The sequence below is a fragment of the Vigna umbellata genome, chromosome 3 (genome assembly GCF_029865625.1).
Source record: "Vigna umbellata cultivar VRB3 chromosome 3, Vumbellata_1.0, whole genome shotgun sequence".
Taxonomy (NCBI): Eukaryota; Viridiplantae; Streptophyta; class Magnoliopsida; order Fabales; family Fabaceae; genus Vigna; species Vigna umbellata.
Genome location: NC_142167.1, coordinates 44883860 through 44897692, shown reverse-complemented (window position 1 = coordinate 44897692; position 13833 = coordinate 44883860). Strand labels below are relative to the sequence as shown.

Sequence of the window (13833 nt, the reverse complement as noted above, 5' to 3'; positions counted from 1 at the left end):
TACATGTTAACTTAATTTTGTAGTTATTTTAAAAGGAACATGTTATGTTGGGCCACAACATTCTTGTTTATTTTTCCAAGGATGCAAAAACAAAGAATGCTTATTTAAGTGGAAGGAAAAACCAAAGGAAGGGAAAAGAAGAGATTTTTGGTTTGTTCCCACTGATTCTATATCTTTGAACTTCCCATCTCACAATCGCCGACTCAAATGGAGGCGGAGCCCGCGTCTGGGCCCGGGCCTGAGTTTAACTCGAAGGAGGAAGCTTTCGCATTCTACCAAGCCCACGCGAAATCTGTGGGTTTCTCCGCCATAATCAAAGCCAGCCGCCGATCCCGAATCTCCGGCAACTTCATCGACGCCAAATTCGCCTGCACTCACTACGGTGCCCCACCAAGCCACAAGCCCAAACGGGCCCCTTCCCGGGCCAAAACCGATTGCAAGGCTTCCATGCACGTGAAACGAACACCCCACGGTACATGGATAATCTCTTCTTTCATCAAACACCATAACCACCAAATTTCCCCCATTCACAGTAGCCCTAAACCCAATAATAATGTTAACAACAAGGCAAGTCCCTCAAGGAAACTCAAGGTTAAAAAAACACCGCAATACTTAACTTTCGCCCAAGGTGACCTTCAATTTTTGCTCAACGCTTTCATGTCTATGCAAAATGAAAACCCTAATTTCTTTTTCGCGGTCGATCTTAACGAGGAGCAGCGGTTGAGGAGTGTTTTCTGGGTGGACGCTAAGGCTAGGCTTGATTATAGACACTTCAGTGATGTGGTGCTTTTGGACACCACTCACGTTAAAAACGAGTGTAGATTGCCCTTTGTTCCGTTTGTTGGTGTGAACCACCATCTTCAGTTTTTCTTGCTGGGATTGGCCTTTGTGTCTGATGGGTCTGAATCCACATATGCGTGGCTGATGAGGAATTGGTTGAGGGCAATGGGAGGAGGTGCTCCAAAGGTGATGCTCACTGACCGTGATGAAGTGCTGAAGAGAGCGGTTGCTCAAGTGGTTCCTGAGTCTTGTCATTGCTTTTGTCTGTGGCATGTGTTGAGTAAGGTTCCAGAGAAACTCGGTCGCCGGATTCGTGGGCACGGTGGGGAGTTTATGAGTGGGTTTAGTGAGTGTGTTTTGAGGTCTAGGACAAAGGAGCAGTTTGAGAATAGGTGGGAGGAGATGGTTGAGAGGTTTGACATGGGTGATGAGAGTTGGTTGTGTGAGATTTATGAGGATCGGAAACAGTGGGTACCTGCGTTTATGAATGGCAGGGTTTTAGCAGGAATGTCGACTGTGCAGAGATCAGAAGCCATGAACTGCCTGTTTGATAAATATGTGCAGAGGAAAACTACTATGAAAGAGTTTCTGGAGCAGTACAGAGTGGTGTTGAGGGGTAAGTGTGAGGAGGAAGCCAAGGCTGATTTTGAAACTCTGCGTCGACAGCCAGCGTTGAAGTCCCCATCACCTTTTGGGAAACAAATGGTGGAGTTGTACACCAATGCAGTGTTTAAGAAGTTCCAGGGTGAGGTCTTGGGAGCTGTTGCTTGTCATCCAAGGAAAGAGAGCGAAGATGGGGCAATGAAAATGTTTAAGGTTCAGGATTTCGAGGACAATCAAGATTTTGTTGTGACGTGGAATGAATCGACTTCAGAAGCATCATGCTCTTGCTATTCATTTGAGTTCAATGGCTATCTTTGTAGGCATGTAATGATTGTGCTACAGATTTCTGGTGTACATAGCATCCCACCTCGGTATATATTAAAACGCTGGACAAAAGATGCCAAGAAAAGAGATCTGTCTGTGGCAGATGTCGTTGTCTCTGACTCTAGGGCTGAGCGCTATAATAATTTATGTCAACGAGCTTTTGAGTTGGGTGACGAAGGGTCTTTATCATACGAGACTTACATTGCTGCTGTAAAGGCGTTGGAAGAAGCTTTGAGAAAGTGTGAGAACCTGGATGGTTCAATTCAGAGAGTCAGAGAACCGAATCTTCCATGTTTTGGTTCTCAAGAGGTAAATCTAAGTAATACTGCTGATCATACTAACAAAAATAATGGTACTCTTAGAAAAAGAAAGGTTATTTTGTCATGTCAGACATAATGCTAATGTTACAGACTCCGTTTCCATAACATCAGATAGCCTTTGTGTGCCCCTCTTATGTAGTGATGCTTGATAGGTAAGCCCTGAACCAGAGATCATTGCTATGGGAGTCGATTCTAGCTGGCAGCAAATGGTTGGTGCTTCTTGTTTGAAGTACATGTCAGATTCATTACTGATTGTGATATTTCATCATAGAAAAATATCTTGTGGTCTGTATTTGTTATAGGAAAACCCCAATGCACAAGATCAGAATCCGGATGGCTATTTTTCTACTCAGCGGATTGATTTTGGAATGGTAGGTGGTCTCTAAATTTAGAATGTTGAAATTCAATATGATGTAGCAGTTACCCAGTTGTAATCTGCTTCCTGTTACTTCAAAGAATAATTTGCTCTCCTTAATTTGTTGAAGTGCAACCAATTGAATTCAGTAGCTGCTATTCGTAGTGATTATTATTGCAACCAGCATGGCATCCAAGACCGGGTAATAAATAGTGCCTACTCTTTGGTTTTTTCTAATATAGTTTGGGGTTTTAGATTTATAACATCTGGTTTTGGGTTGAATCTTGATTTAGGGACAGTTGAACTCAATTGCATCCATCCATGATCCCTGTTTCATGGCCCCACAAAGGATGCAACCGATGGTATGGACTCTACTATATTTTTACTGTTGAGTAAATAGTAAATTTTGTCCCTAAAAGGTAAGGAATTCGTTATTTTAGTCCTTGAAAGACTGAATATTCTCATGAGGTCATTGAAAGATCAATGTGTTTGTCATTTGGGTTCGTCTTAACTCAGCACCAACGAAATGGATGTGTAGCATGTTAAGCTCCATATTTGATGCATATATTGAGCAACGCAGCTTCCAACTTCTGCCTATACTCCTTTACCCATTTCATACATTCTGTTCGATTTGCTTCTTCCTTCTACTCAATGAAACGCGAAGCTCTTTGTAATGGGGACTTTCAAATTTCATTACAAAGGAATCAGTGAATTATAAAAGTTAAGAAAATGGATTAGAGAGGATCTTCGAAGTACTCAGCGAGCTCTCCTAGCATGGCAGTGTGGACACAGTTTTCACATTTCTTGGTGAATATCATGAATGATCTGCTACCTTTTGTAATTTCACATGATGTTGTTTCAAAGCCACATGTGAATCCAACTTTGCGCTGTATGTATCGCATGCATTTCCGTTAGTGTTACCTGACATAAGGTGAAGTAGGGATGAAAATGACTGATAGATTTATCTTCCTGGGATATCATGAGCAATTTCAGTTTTTTTAAGAACTACAATGAGTGGCTGGCTCTTAATATTTTATGGACTAAATGACTACCTAGTCATTTATTACTCCCTATAGTTTGTGATTTTTGCATCAACGATTAGTATGGAATGAACTATAAGAACCGCTAACCAAGCAAGATTTATCACTCTTGGTGGGATCGGTTTTATGGTTAACTAACATCATCGGATTATAAAAAATGGAAAGAAAAGGAGAAAAGTTATAATTGAAAGATTTTGATGTTAAAATCTTCAACACCTTTATGATTCCTGAAGTTAATCCTGAAATTGTGACATGACCTGTTAATGAATCCTGGCTTCGTCATTCATGTGTGGTAATGGTACTGAATTTGTATGTCTCTTCATAGAAAGAGGAAAATACAAAAATGTCTTATATTTTCTTGGCTGATTTATCTTAGAAATACCTTCATCTTTCCCAAAATTGACATAACCCAAATGTTTAGGAGAGTTTACCAAATATGGTAGTAGAGTTGTCCTCATGATTTATATATTCGTTATCTTGTAGGGTCAAGCCCACGGAGGGTCATCCTCACAGCCGCATGGGATGGAGGTAAAGGTAAAACAGCTAAATTCAAGGCACCAGTCTCAGTGAGTTAGGTTATAGGCTGACATTGTGTTTCATACTTGTATATCAGCATGTAAATGTTTCAGTTAACGTTATGTATATATTAGAAAGTCAGAAGTCTTTTTGATGAGCCTTGATTAATTCCTGCCCTTTTAGTAGAGATGTAGGACTTTTGTTTCTTAACTAGTGGAAATGAATCATGCAGTACTATAGCATATCATTCTGGCACTATCCCTTCTATATATTGAAGCAGCTGGTTTCATTTAGTAACAATTTCTTACCTTCATTCACTTGATAAAAAGCAGGCTAGATATTTTTGCTCGAAAAGTGATTTTGGCATTCTAATCCGGTGACAATGGCCAACATAAATGTCGAGAGTTTTGATGAGTCTCTTTCGTCCCTGAAAATGATTCTCTCAAGCTAGAGTTGTAGAAAAGCATAATGGAATTTCTGTAAAACCAACAATGAACAGCGTTATCGTAGCTCATCTACCAAAAATACCACGTCAAACAGTTTAATGATTTTCTTTTTACCATCTAAATAAAGTTTATGTCAAGTACAACATGCGACAGAAGTTGCGAATTCAAGAGTTTCAATATAAACGAACTCGTAAATGGTAATTAGTTTGAGCCCTCGCGATTCCCTCTAGCAATTGTACCATTGAATAAAAGACATAAAAGAAAGCATGAAACAGGTGAGTTCTATCATCTAAAAATTAATTTACCCGACTCTTGGGAAATAAATTTAGCTAAATTATACGCAAATCACACTACTCATAGTATGCAACTTTTTTGAAAAATCATAGAAATGAATAATTTAAAAAAATTACATATATGAATAAATCGTGTCAACAAAGTGATATCCCACTTCAATATTAAAAATGCTTTAAACTCTTGTCATTATTTTGTTTGAAAATAGTTAGTCCAAGCAAATTCTCACCACCCTTGTTCGAAAAAAAAAACAAAACAAAAAATCAAACGATCGATATCAAATGTCATTTTTAAGGTTAATGGGAGCCAGCAATCCAACTCTCTTTCATCTGGTCACTCGTTCTGCACTCTCTTCTACTTCTTCTGCTTCTTCTTCTTCACTCACAATCAAGGCTTCGTTTTCATTATCAACAACAACAGACATGGTGAAAGCAATCAGGGTTCACGAACAGGGAGGCCCTCAGGTAAATATAATGCATAAATTCTCTTTTTTGCTGAATTCGGTGGTGCTAATTGAATTGATGAGTGACATCGCGTCGTCGCAGGTTCTGAAGTGGGAGGAGGTGGAAATCGGAGAGCCCAAAGAAGGGGAGGTTCGCGTCAGGAACAAAGCCGTCGGAGTCAATTTCATCGATGTCTACTTTCGCAAAGGAGTTTACAAAGCCCCCTCTTTTCCCTTCACTCCAGGTTCCTTCTCAATCTTCATTCTCAATAAACAAAGTCAGTTTATTTATTTTCTTCTGTGATGTGGGTTTAGTACGTAGATGTGTGTGTGTGTGTGTGTGTGTGACACTCTACGTTGTGTTGTGGGTGTCAATATTATCCTTTTCTCGTTATTTTACTGTTTTAATTTGTTTCTTCTTTTATGTGTTTACTGCTAAAAGAATGTGTTAAGAAAGGAGAGACACAAATTCCCAAGGTATCAGGTATTGAATTCGATGCCCCTTTTTACGTGGCAGGTATGGAAGCTGTTGGAGTTGTCACAGCTGTGGGTGCTGGACTCACTGGTAGGCAGGTTGGAGATCTTGTAGCTTATGCAGGTCAACCAATGGGCTCATATGCTGAAGAGCAGATACTTCCTGCAAATAAAGTAGTCCCTGTCCCTTCATCGATTGACCCACATATTGCAGCATCCATCATGCTGAAGGGCATGACAACTCACTTTTTGGTTCGCCGCTGTTTTAAGGTCATTTTCTATGATGTTATAGTCCTTGTAGCTGAAGCTATTTTACTTTTATCTATTAGTTTTGTCATCATACTAATCCAGATTCATTAGTATATTTAGCAGATGTTAGTTTAGGACTCAGAATATTAGTCAGTTGTAGTTATTGAGAATCTCTATTAATTAGCTTTTTAATTTAGTTCTTTGTTAGTTCATATACCTAGTCCCTTTTTTTATGAGCTTGGTTGGGCTTACTCGTGGCTTTATGTTCTTTTCGTTCACTAGAACTTGGCACTTTCTAGTGTTGCTCTCCTTCTGTATCTGCTGTTTTCAACTGCGGACTATAGTATATTAACTATGACTTCATGATTTGATTTGTCTATTTTCTCTTAACAGAGTTATTGTACGTATCACTTTACAGGTTGAACCTGGTCATACAATTCTTGTCCATGCAGCAGCTGGTGGAGTTGGATCCTTATTGTGCCAGTGGGCAAATGCTCTTGGTGCAACTGTTATAGGAACTGTGTCAAATAAAGAGAAGGCAGCTCAAGCCAAGGAGGATGGGTGTCATCATGTTATAATCTCTAAAGAAGAGGATTTTGTTGCTCGCGTCAATGAGATTACGTCAGGCAATGGAGTTGAAGTCGTCTATGATTCTGTAGGAAAGGATACCTTTGAGGTAGTACCTATTCTATTCTATACTACATCCAAATTAAATTTCAAAATTAGATACTTGATAATTGAGTGGAAAACTAAAATGATTAAGATTAGATTCTATGTTAGTCCTTGTAACATATGTCCTTCTTGGTTTTAATCCCTGCATAAAATTACTATTGGTTTCAATCAGTTTGGCTTTTTGTCTTTGTTTGATATTAATTCCTATAATATCTAGGTCATGCTGAATTAGTCCGAAGTATATGTTGCGTTATATTGATTTAGTCCCTAAAAGAAGACTTCACTTTTTTTTACAAGGATTAATTCAACGTGTATCAAATATTACAGGGAGTACAACCAAATAACGAGGACCAAAAGCAAAATCACTGATTTTTTAGGATAAAAGGGTGTATACCACGAGAACTAAAAAGTTATTAAGCCAAATTGTTCATGCATGGTTGTATCCATTAGAATTTTCTTATTTTCTAATCCTTTACAGGTGATAATAATTTGGTTTGTAGATATGTGATTAGATTTATAATTTATAATTCAGACGAGCCTATGTTAATAACTAATTAGAACTAAACACCAACTAAGTCCTAGATACGATTATTACGGTTCCCCACCTACATATGAACTGATAGATGCTAATGAATTTCTCTACAGTAAACCTTTTACTAATTTAGAATTCATAATGTTGCATTCTATTAGTGTTTGGTTTCTCACTAAGTTTGTGACATGCATTAATAGTGTGAAAGGAGAAATTTGTGTTTCTTCGGAAGGTTACAGTACTTAATATCAATGGTTAAATCCAAGATTTGACAGGCTATGGATTTCAATCTATATAGCTTGAGCCTGAAATCCAAGGATTACTATCGTTAGAAAGCAGCCTTAATTGCTGTCACCCTTAACTGTCTTAGTTGCAGCCTCTTTAGGGACTTGAGATAAATTTATAGTCTGCGAGAGAAGTCAATAACAAGGCATGCATATGCTGAGCTGTGTGATTTGTGCAGGGATCTTTGGCATGCTTGAAGCTTAGGGGCTACATGGTAAGTTTTGGACAGTCATCGGGTTCACCTGATCCAGTCCCGTTATCATCTCTGGCTGCAAAATCCCTGTTCTTGACAAGGCCCAGCCTAATGCAATATGTTGTCACTCGGGATGAGTTATTGGAGGCTGCAGGAGAGTTGTTTGCTAATGTTGCTTCTGGTGTCTTGAAGGTTCGTGTTAATCATACTTACCCATTGTCAGAGGCTGCAAAAGCACACGAAGACTTGGAGAATCGGAAGACTTCAGGATCCATTGTGTTGATACCATGAGACTCTAAGTTGTGTTGTGTATAGGGGTGTTGTACACCAAATCCTTGGGTGATTCATCTTGAAAAGAACTATAGATTATAAATTATATGCTAGCGTGTGTGATTCATCTTGAAAAAAACTATAGATTATGAATTCTATGCTAGTGTGTGTTATTCACCACAAGTCGGTGTACTTAAATAAGAGTAATTTCTTTGATGACTTCACTTTGGCTGCACAGTACTCTTTTCATATTATCTTCACTTTTTAACAAGAAAATGATATTTTCCATGTTGAAAAGGGTCACTTGAAAACACCATATAAAAGGACACTTAAACATGATTTAAAATAATCTCTTAACTTTTGTTTAAAAAACTAAAGTTATATTAAAAAAATTGCAGAAACTTAAACCAAAGTTTATGCTTTTTACATAAAGGAAAAAGATTATTTAATAAAAATAATAATCAAATATTGGTCGCACTTTGATATATTTATCCTTTGTGTACTCTTCGGCCGGCCACCATAACGAATGGACCACAAACAAATCAAAAGCAAATCATAAAAATTCAGAAAAAGATTAAAACTTGGTATTCAATTATTGTTTGACTATAGAACCAATGCTTGTGGAATCTGTAACATTCATTTGGGTTATACCTTTTCCCTTTGAATTTTATGGTATTCCAAAGCAAAGCATTAGTGTACTAATACAATACAGTGCAGTTCTTCTGTTTCGAAATCATCGGCAACTACAAACATGGTGAAAGCTATCAGAGTTCACCAACTCGGTGGCCCTCAGGTCTCTTTCTTCATTTCTCTTTCAGTCTCACTTATATAATTCAACACTGAATTATGGAATTGACAAGTGGCGTGACAGGTTCTGAAGTGGGAAGATGTGGAAATTGGAGATCCAAAAGAAGGCGAGGTTCGTCTGAGGAACAAAGCTGTCGGGGTTAATTTCATTGATGTCTATTTTCGGACAGGAGTTTATAAAGTCCCTTCTTTACCTTACACTCCAGGTTTCTTTGCTTTACTACTACCAAACTTTTATTAATATTTGTAGTTGTATTGGTTGAAAACAGAGACTTAGTTTACACTTGCTCTCCAAATATTGTAATTGTACTATCAGCTGTGTAATTTGGGTCTCTCAGTTATTCATCACAAATGTGTGGATTTAGTTCCCAGATTTCCATTGAGCTAATTGGTCTACTATGTGTTGCAATTGTGTAATTTTAATCTCTTCAATTGAGATACTTGAATGACCCAATTAGTAGAATTAGAACTTGTAGACTGATCACACACTTGCAACACTTGGAGACCCAATTGGTACAATTAGAACCTGAATGAGTAAAAGGGTAATTAAGCCTAGAAAGGAAAAATAGAATATGAAGCTTTACTCTTTCTAATAATGTGGCATGGTAGGTGTGGAGGGTGTTGGGGTGGTCACTGCTGTGGGTTTTGGAACTTGCAGCCCATAGCAGTTGTTGACCTTTAGTCAGGCAACATAGTGGTCCCTCGAGAAGGGTGGTGGCTCTGATTGCAAGGTCACATTAGAGGTCAAAGGATGCAACCGGTGAACCACCGAAAATGCTTGGATGGTGTAACAGCTGCCAAGAGCAAAAGTGATCATAGAGTAGGACAGCTAAGGAGGAGAAAAATATGATCAGAAGACATGACGACTGCCAAAGAGAAGAAATGCTCACAAGGTATGGCGGTTACTAGAGCAAAAATGCTCAAAGAAAGCTGCAATTGTCAGACAGCAAAAATGTTCCCGCGGTTATTGTTTAGCCAAGATGAAAATAAAGAAGTCAGAATGACAGTCAATGAACGACAACAACTACAAATCAAAGTGACAAAGCAAGTGAATGACACAGAGCGACAAATATAATCAGATACAACAGAAGAGGTGACTAATTAGAGTTTCAATTTTTTTGTTTAAGGGAACTTAGCAGTGGAATAGTGGCAAAGCATGTTGACGAGGATGGTACCACTCTGATATCGTTAAAAAAATTATTCGTAACCGAGCATCTTATGTGCATTTGAGTAGTCTTATTATAATAAAGAAGAAATACAATAATAAGGAACAAAATCAATAAATAATAATGAGAAATATTTTCTAAGATATTCCCCTGTTTGATGTAATCAAACTATATCAGGAATTAGTAATTTTAGGCGTTCGTCCCTAAATTGATATTTACGTGATCTTGAGCGTTCGGCATTTGGTATTAGAAATTGCAGTCGTTCGTCCTTAATGGATTCTTAAGTTTAATCTTGATCGTTCGACCTTAAGTTGATACTATTAAGTCTGGATCTTTAAACGTTCGGTTTCGGTGTACTAGTCAGCGTTCGGCCTTGGTTAAATTATAATTGTGACCGTTCGGCAGTTAGTTGGTATTCTTAGGTTGGATTTTGAGCGTTCGGTCATAGTTTAATTCTCATAATGAGCGTTCGGTTTTGGTTTAAATCTGATTATGAGCGTTCGGTCTTGGCTTGATAGTCTTAAGTTTATAATTTTGAGCGTTCGGTCCCGTTTTGTTGAGCGTTCGGTTTTGATAAGGTATTCTGATTGTGAGCGTTCGGCCATCATTAAATTCTTATTGTGAGCGTTCGTCTTATTTAGTATTCTAAGTTTGAATCTTAGTCGTTCGGCATTGGTATGGTTGAGATGTGAGCGTTCGGCCTTGGTGTTGCTGTGATTATGAGCGTTCGGCCTAGGATCTGATAACGTCCGTTCTTGCAGTATTCAGGAATTAGCGTTCGGAAGAGAGCGTTCGTCCAAATGAGGTTCGGCCTTGATAGTTTAGCGTTCGGCCAAATATTGTTGAATCCAATATGACGTTCGGCCTTATTGTGTTCAAGCGTTCGGTCAAATTTTGTTAAAACTCTTAGCGTTCGTCCTAGGTGTCAATATAAGCGTTCGGCCTAATGGTGTGAAAGGTGTTTGTTGAACAGATGAAGGAGTGGGGGTTGCAACGTGCAACCTCCGCTTCACTTCTTTTATAATGGCCGAAACGAGGGACGCATTGTATGTCCAACACAAAAAAACAAAGAGAAACAGAGGCCTAGCAGAGCATAGAGCAATGTCCTCTAATCCAATAATATTGCAGAGTGAGAAGTTGACCAAGGTAGGTTTGTCGTTCAAACAGTACTTTTTCCTTGGTTTCATTTTCATAAATTATTCAATCCAACAATGTTGTGGTAGTATATACTGGAGACTTGTGTTTACCCTCGAGAAGCCGAGACTCTCAAAGAGCTAAGGAATGTCACCGCAACACACCCTTGGTAATTATTCTCTGCCACAATTCTGTCTCAAGACATGTTAACATTATTAAAATCAACAAAGACAAAGTTTGCTATCATAGTTAAGTTAAGGTCTTGGTTGAAACTCGAAAGACTGCTATAAGTTTCAGTTTTTGGTACGAGGCTTAGTTAGAATTATAACCTATTTGCTTTTACATTGTGTTTCAGTAGGGATGTGGAGACCAAGATACGAACCTAACAACCTTGCTCCGTTTCTCTCTTGTGCTGGTTTCACTGTGTTGTATTTCTCTCTCTCTTCTCTGATCCTCGTAGACACAGTGGGCTGGGTACCTGCAAAGGCACTCCGACGCTCAAGTCAACAGGGGCGTTATTCGAAATATGAAAATCTCAATCAATCTTCTCTTAGGGGAAAAACGTACCTTTTTTCTGGTGTGCTTCGTATATTTAAATTAGCATAATAAACCGTTTACCTGAAAATCCGGTCAGTTACTGAAGTTGACTATTTAAAAGTTGTAACCGTCGAATTGTGCGCTGACACTGAGTCAATTATTTCCACGATATATGGTCGTGATTCGCGGCGTTATTCAGTCAAGGTGTGTAACTGCTTAACTGCTAGATCCTGTGTGTCGATCATCATTCGTGTGTCGATCATCATTCGATGACGTGTCGGACGTATGTCTCATGTCGCGACATCGCTTATGCGGCTGTCGAGCCTCAAATGGTCGAGAGCGTCACGTGGTCGTAAGCTATTACGGTCGGTTGTATGTCTCATGTCGCGACATCGCTTATGCGGCTGTCGAGCCTCAAATGGTCGAGAGCGTCACGTGGTCGTAAGCTATTACGGTCGGTTATCAAGTGATCGACCAAGCTGTGTGGTCGAACGTCATTACAGTAACCTTCAGTGACCGTTGGAGGGTTAGGCATCCTATAGTACGAGGCTTAGTTAGAATTATAACCTATTTGCTTTTACATTGCATCTTGTAGATTTGCTTCTTTTATGTTTCTTGTTTTTAGCTTCTACATCGTTTTAATGAATTTGTGGTGTGGTTATTGTGTTGATCGTGGTCCCCATTCTCAGAATCCACCTAGAGTTTTTCATTCATCTGAATATTTGTGTTAGCAGTGTCTGTGCTCAACTAGTAAACATTAAAGGGCTTTGTTTCTTTAATTTAGTTACCATATCCAACATCAGGAAACTGTTTGTGTTATACCATTTTCACTATGCAGGGGATTTATGGGCGCTGATCCTGATGCGGGTCAGCTAATGGCCTTGCTCTTGAAGCTGTTGAATGCTAAAAAGACCATTGAAGTGGGAGTTTTTACAGGATACTCTCTTCTCCTCACTGCACTAACCATTCCAGACGATGGAAAGGTTTGCACTTTTCTTTGTTATTTGGTACGTTTAATATGTCTGTTTTATGTCACCAACTCCATTGTCTGTGTGGTGTAGATTATAGCCCTGGATCCAGATAGAGAAGCTTATGAGATAGGACTACCATTCATTAAAAAGGTTGGTGTAGAGCACAAGATCGACTTCATTCAGTCTCCAGCTCTACCTGTTCTTGATAAACTATTAGAAGACGTGAGTATGATTCTGTGTTGCTGTCATGTTACTGACATAACAATGTCATATTACGAGACAGAAAATTGTCTATAATAAATTAAGACCCTAGTTTTTGTTTTTTCTTTTGTTTCTTTCTCCCTTGTACGTAAGAGGATCTAACTCCTTTTACTTTATAGTTAGTTTTTGTTTGATATTTGGGTTCTGTTTCTTCTGTTACAGGATTCAAATAAGGATAGTTTTGACTTTGCCTTCGTTGATGCTGATAAAGATAACTACTGGAATTACCACGAGCGGCTTCTTAAACTGGTGAAGATTGGTGGGTTAATAATCTATGATAATACCCTCTGGGGTGGAACTGTTGCCTGGCCTGAAGAGGATGTTCCAATACCCAAAAGAAAATACAGGCAGGCTGTTGTAGCTTTCAACAAAGCAATTGCAGATGATTCTCGTGTTGAAATTTCTGTTGTTTCAATTGGTGATGGCTTCACTATTTGCAGGCGTGCTTAATGAACACCATTCCCAAATGTTTCGTGCTCAATAAACACCATTTCCGAATGTTTCGTGCTGTGATCCAAGTGAACTTAATGTACTGTGTTTTTGGTTTTTCATTCTGCTTTTCCTGTGGATGGTTAAAATTGATTTGCCTCAAACTGTGGGGTTATTTGACTGTAATGTGAATCACCGAGTGTTGCTGTTTACTATTAATAAAATAAAATGTGTGATTCTTGGCCTACAATGGAACGTCAAGTTTGGTATGCAGAAATAAGGTGGATACCTAAATTAGTCCAAAAACAACATCGAGGACACTTCAATCTCACAAGAAAAACTAACCATTGAATTTCTCAAGATTATAAGATGAAACACTAATACACAAAATAGCTAAAAACATCTACCGAATATAATTTTGAAACCTCTTTACAGTGACTTTCTTCAGAAATTAAATTGAGTTGTTCAAAGCTACACATAACCAACAACCTATCACTAATTTTCGTAGATAAAAAATTAATAATGTTATTATATACGTAACAATGTAAGGGCAAGGATAGAAGGAATTTACAACTGCTACGCAAAGATCGAACGTCACAATTGAAAATTTACATACTTTACAAATGAACTGCCACACATATCACAAATGTTTCTGCACACATCTAAAATTAAAATATCAATAAACTTACTATTTTGAAATTTTCATATCTAACTAGTAATATGAATGATGCCGATGTTC

The 13833-nt window shown here is 38.4% G+C and overlaps 3 protein-coding genes across 7 annotated transcripts; all 3 read left to right on the top strand.

Moving 5' to 3' along the window:
- Window positions 1-68: 68 nt before the first annotated feature.
- Window positions 69-4231, top strand: LOC124822754 (protein FAR-RED IMPAIRED RESPONSE 1-like). 5 transcript variants are annotated; one of them, XR_015785169.1, is made up of 6 exons: window positions 69-2016; window positions 2180-2236; window positions 2330-2398; window positions 2513-2584; window positions 2676-3189; window positions 3906-4231. XR_015785169.1 is itself a non-coding variant. In XM_047294798.2 (6 exons), exons 1-6 carry the CDS (start codon window positions 208-210, stop codon window positions 3990-3992), a joined length of 2157 nt encoding a protein of 718 aa, XP_047150754.2. In that variant the 5' UTR covers window positions 69-207; the 3' UTR covers window positions 3993-4231. The 5 variants fall into 5 exon arrangements, 3 of the variants coding, with proteins under 3 accessions (XP_047150754.2, XP_047150753.2, XP_087966628.1); XM_047294798.2 differs by having other exon boundaries at window positions 2682-2744; XM_047294797.2 differs by having other exon boundaries at window positions 2676-2744.
- A 666-nt stretch (window positions 4232-4897) lies between these two features.
- Window positions 4898-8013, top strand: LOC124822760 (GroES-like zinc-binding alcohol dehydrogenase family protein). The gene is made up of 5 exons (XM_047294807.2): window positions 4898-5139; window positions 5221-5362; window positions 5635-5861; window positions 6259-6516; window positions 7505-8013. Exons 1-5 carry the CDS (start codon window positions 4957-4959, stop codon window positions 7808-7810), a joined length of 1116 nt encoding a protein of 371 aa, XP_047150763.2. The 5' UTR covers window positions 4898-4956; the 3' UTR covers window positions 7811-8013.
- Window positions 8014-8304: 291 nt separating this feature from the next.
- LOC148202648 (putative caffeoyl-CoA O-methyltransferase At4g26220) lies at window positions 8305-13344 on the top strand. The gene is made up of 5 exons (XM_088110511.1): window positions 8305-8582; window positions 8661-8802; window positions 12272-12416; window positions 12495-12626; window positions 12828-13344. The coding sequence occupies exons 3-5, from the start codon at window positions 12279-12281 to the stop codon at window positions 13113-13115; spliced, it is 558 nt and encodes a 185-aa protein (XP_087966637.1). The 5' UTR covers window positions 8305-8582; window positions 8661-8802; window positions 12272-12278; the 3' UTR covers window positions 13116-13344.
- Window positions 13345-13833: the final 489 nt, after the last annotated feature.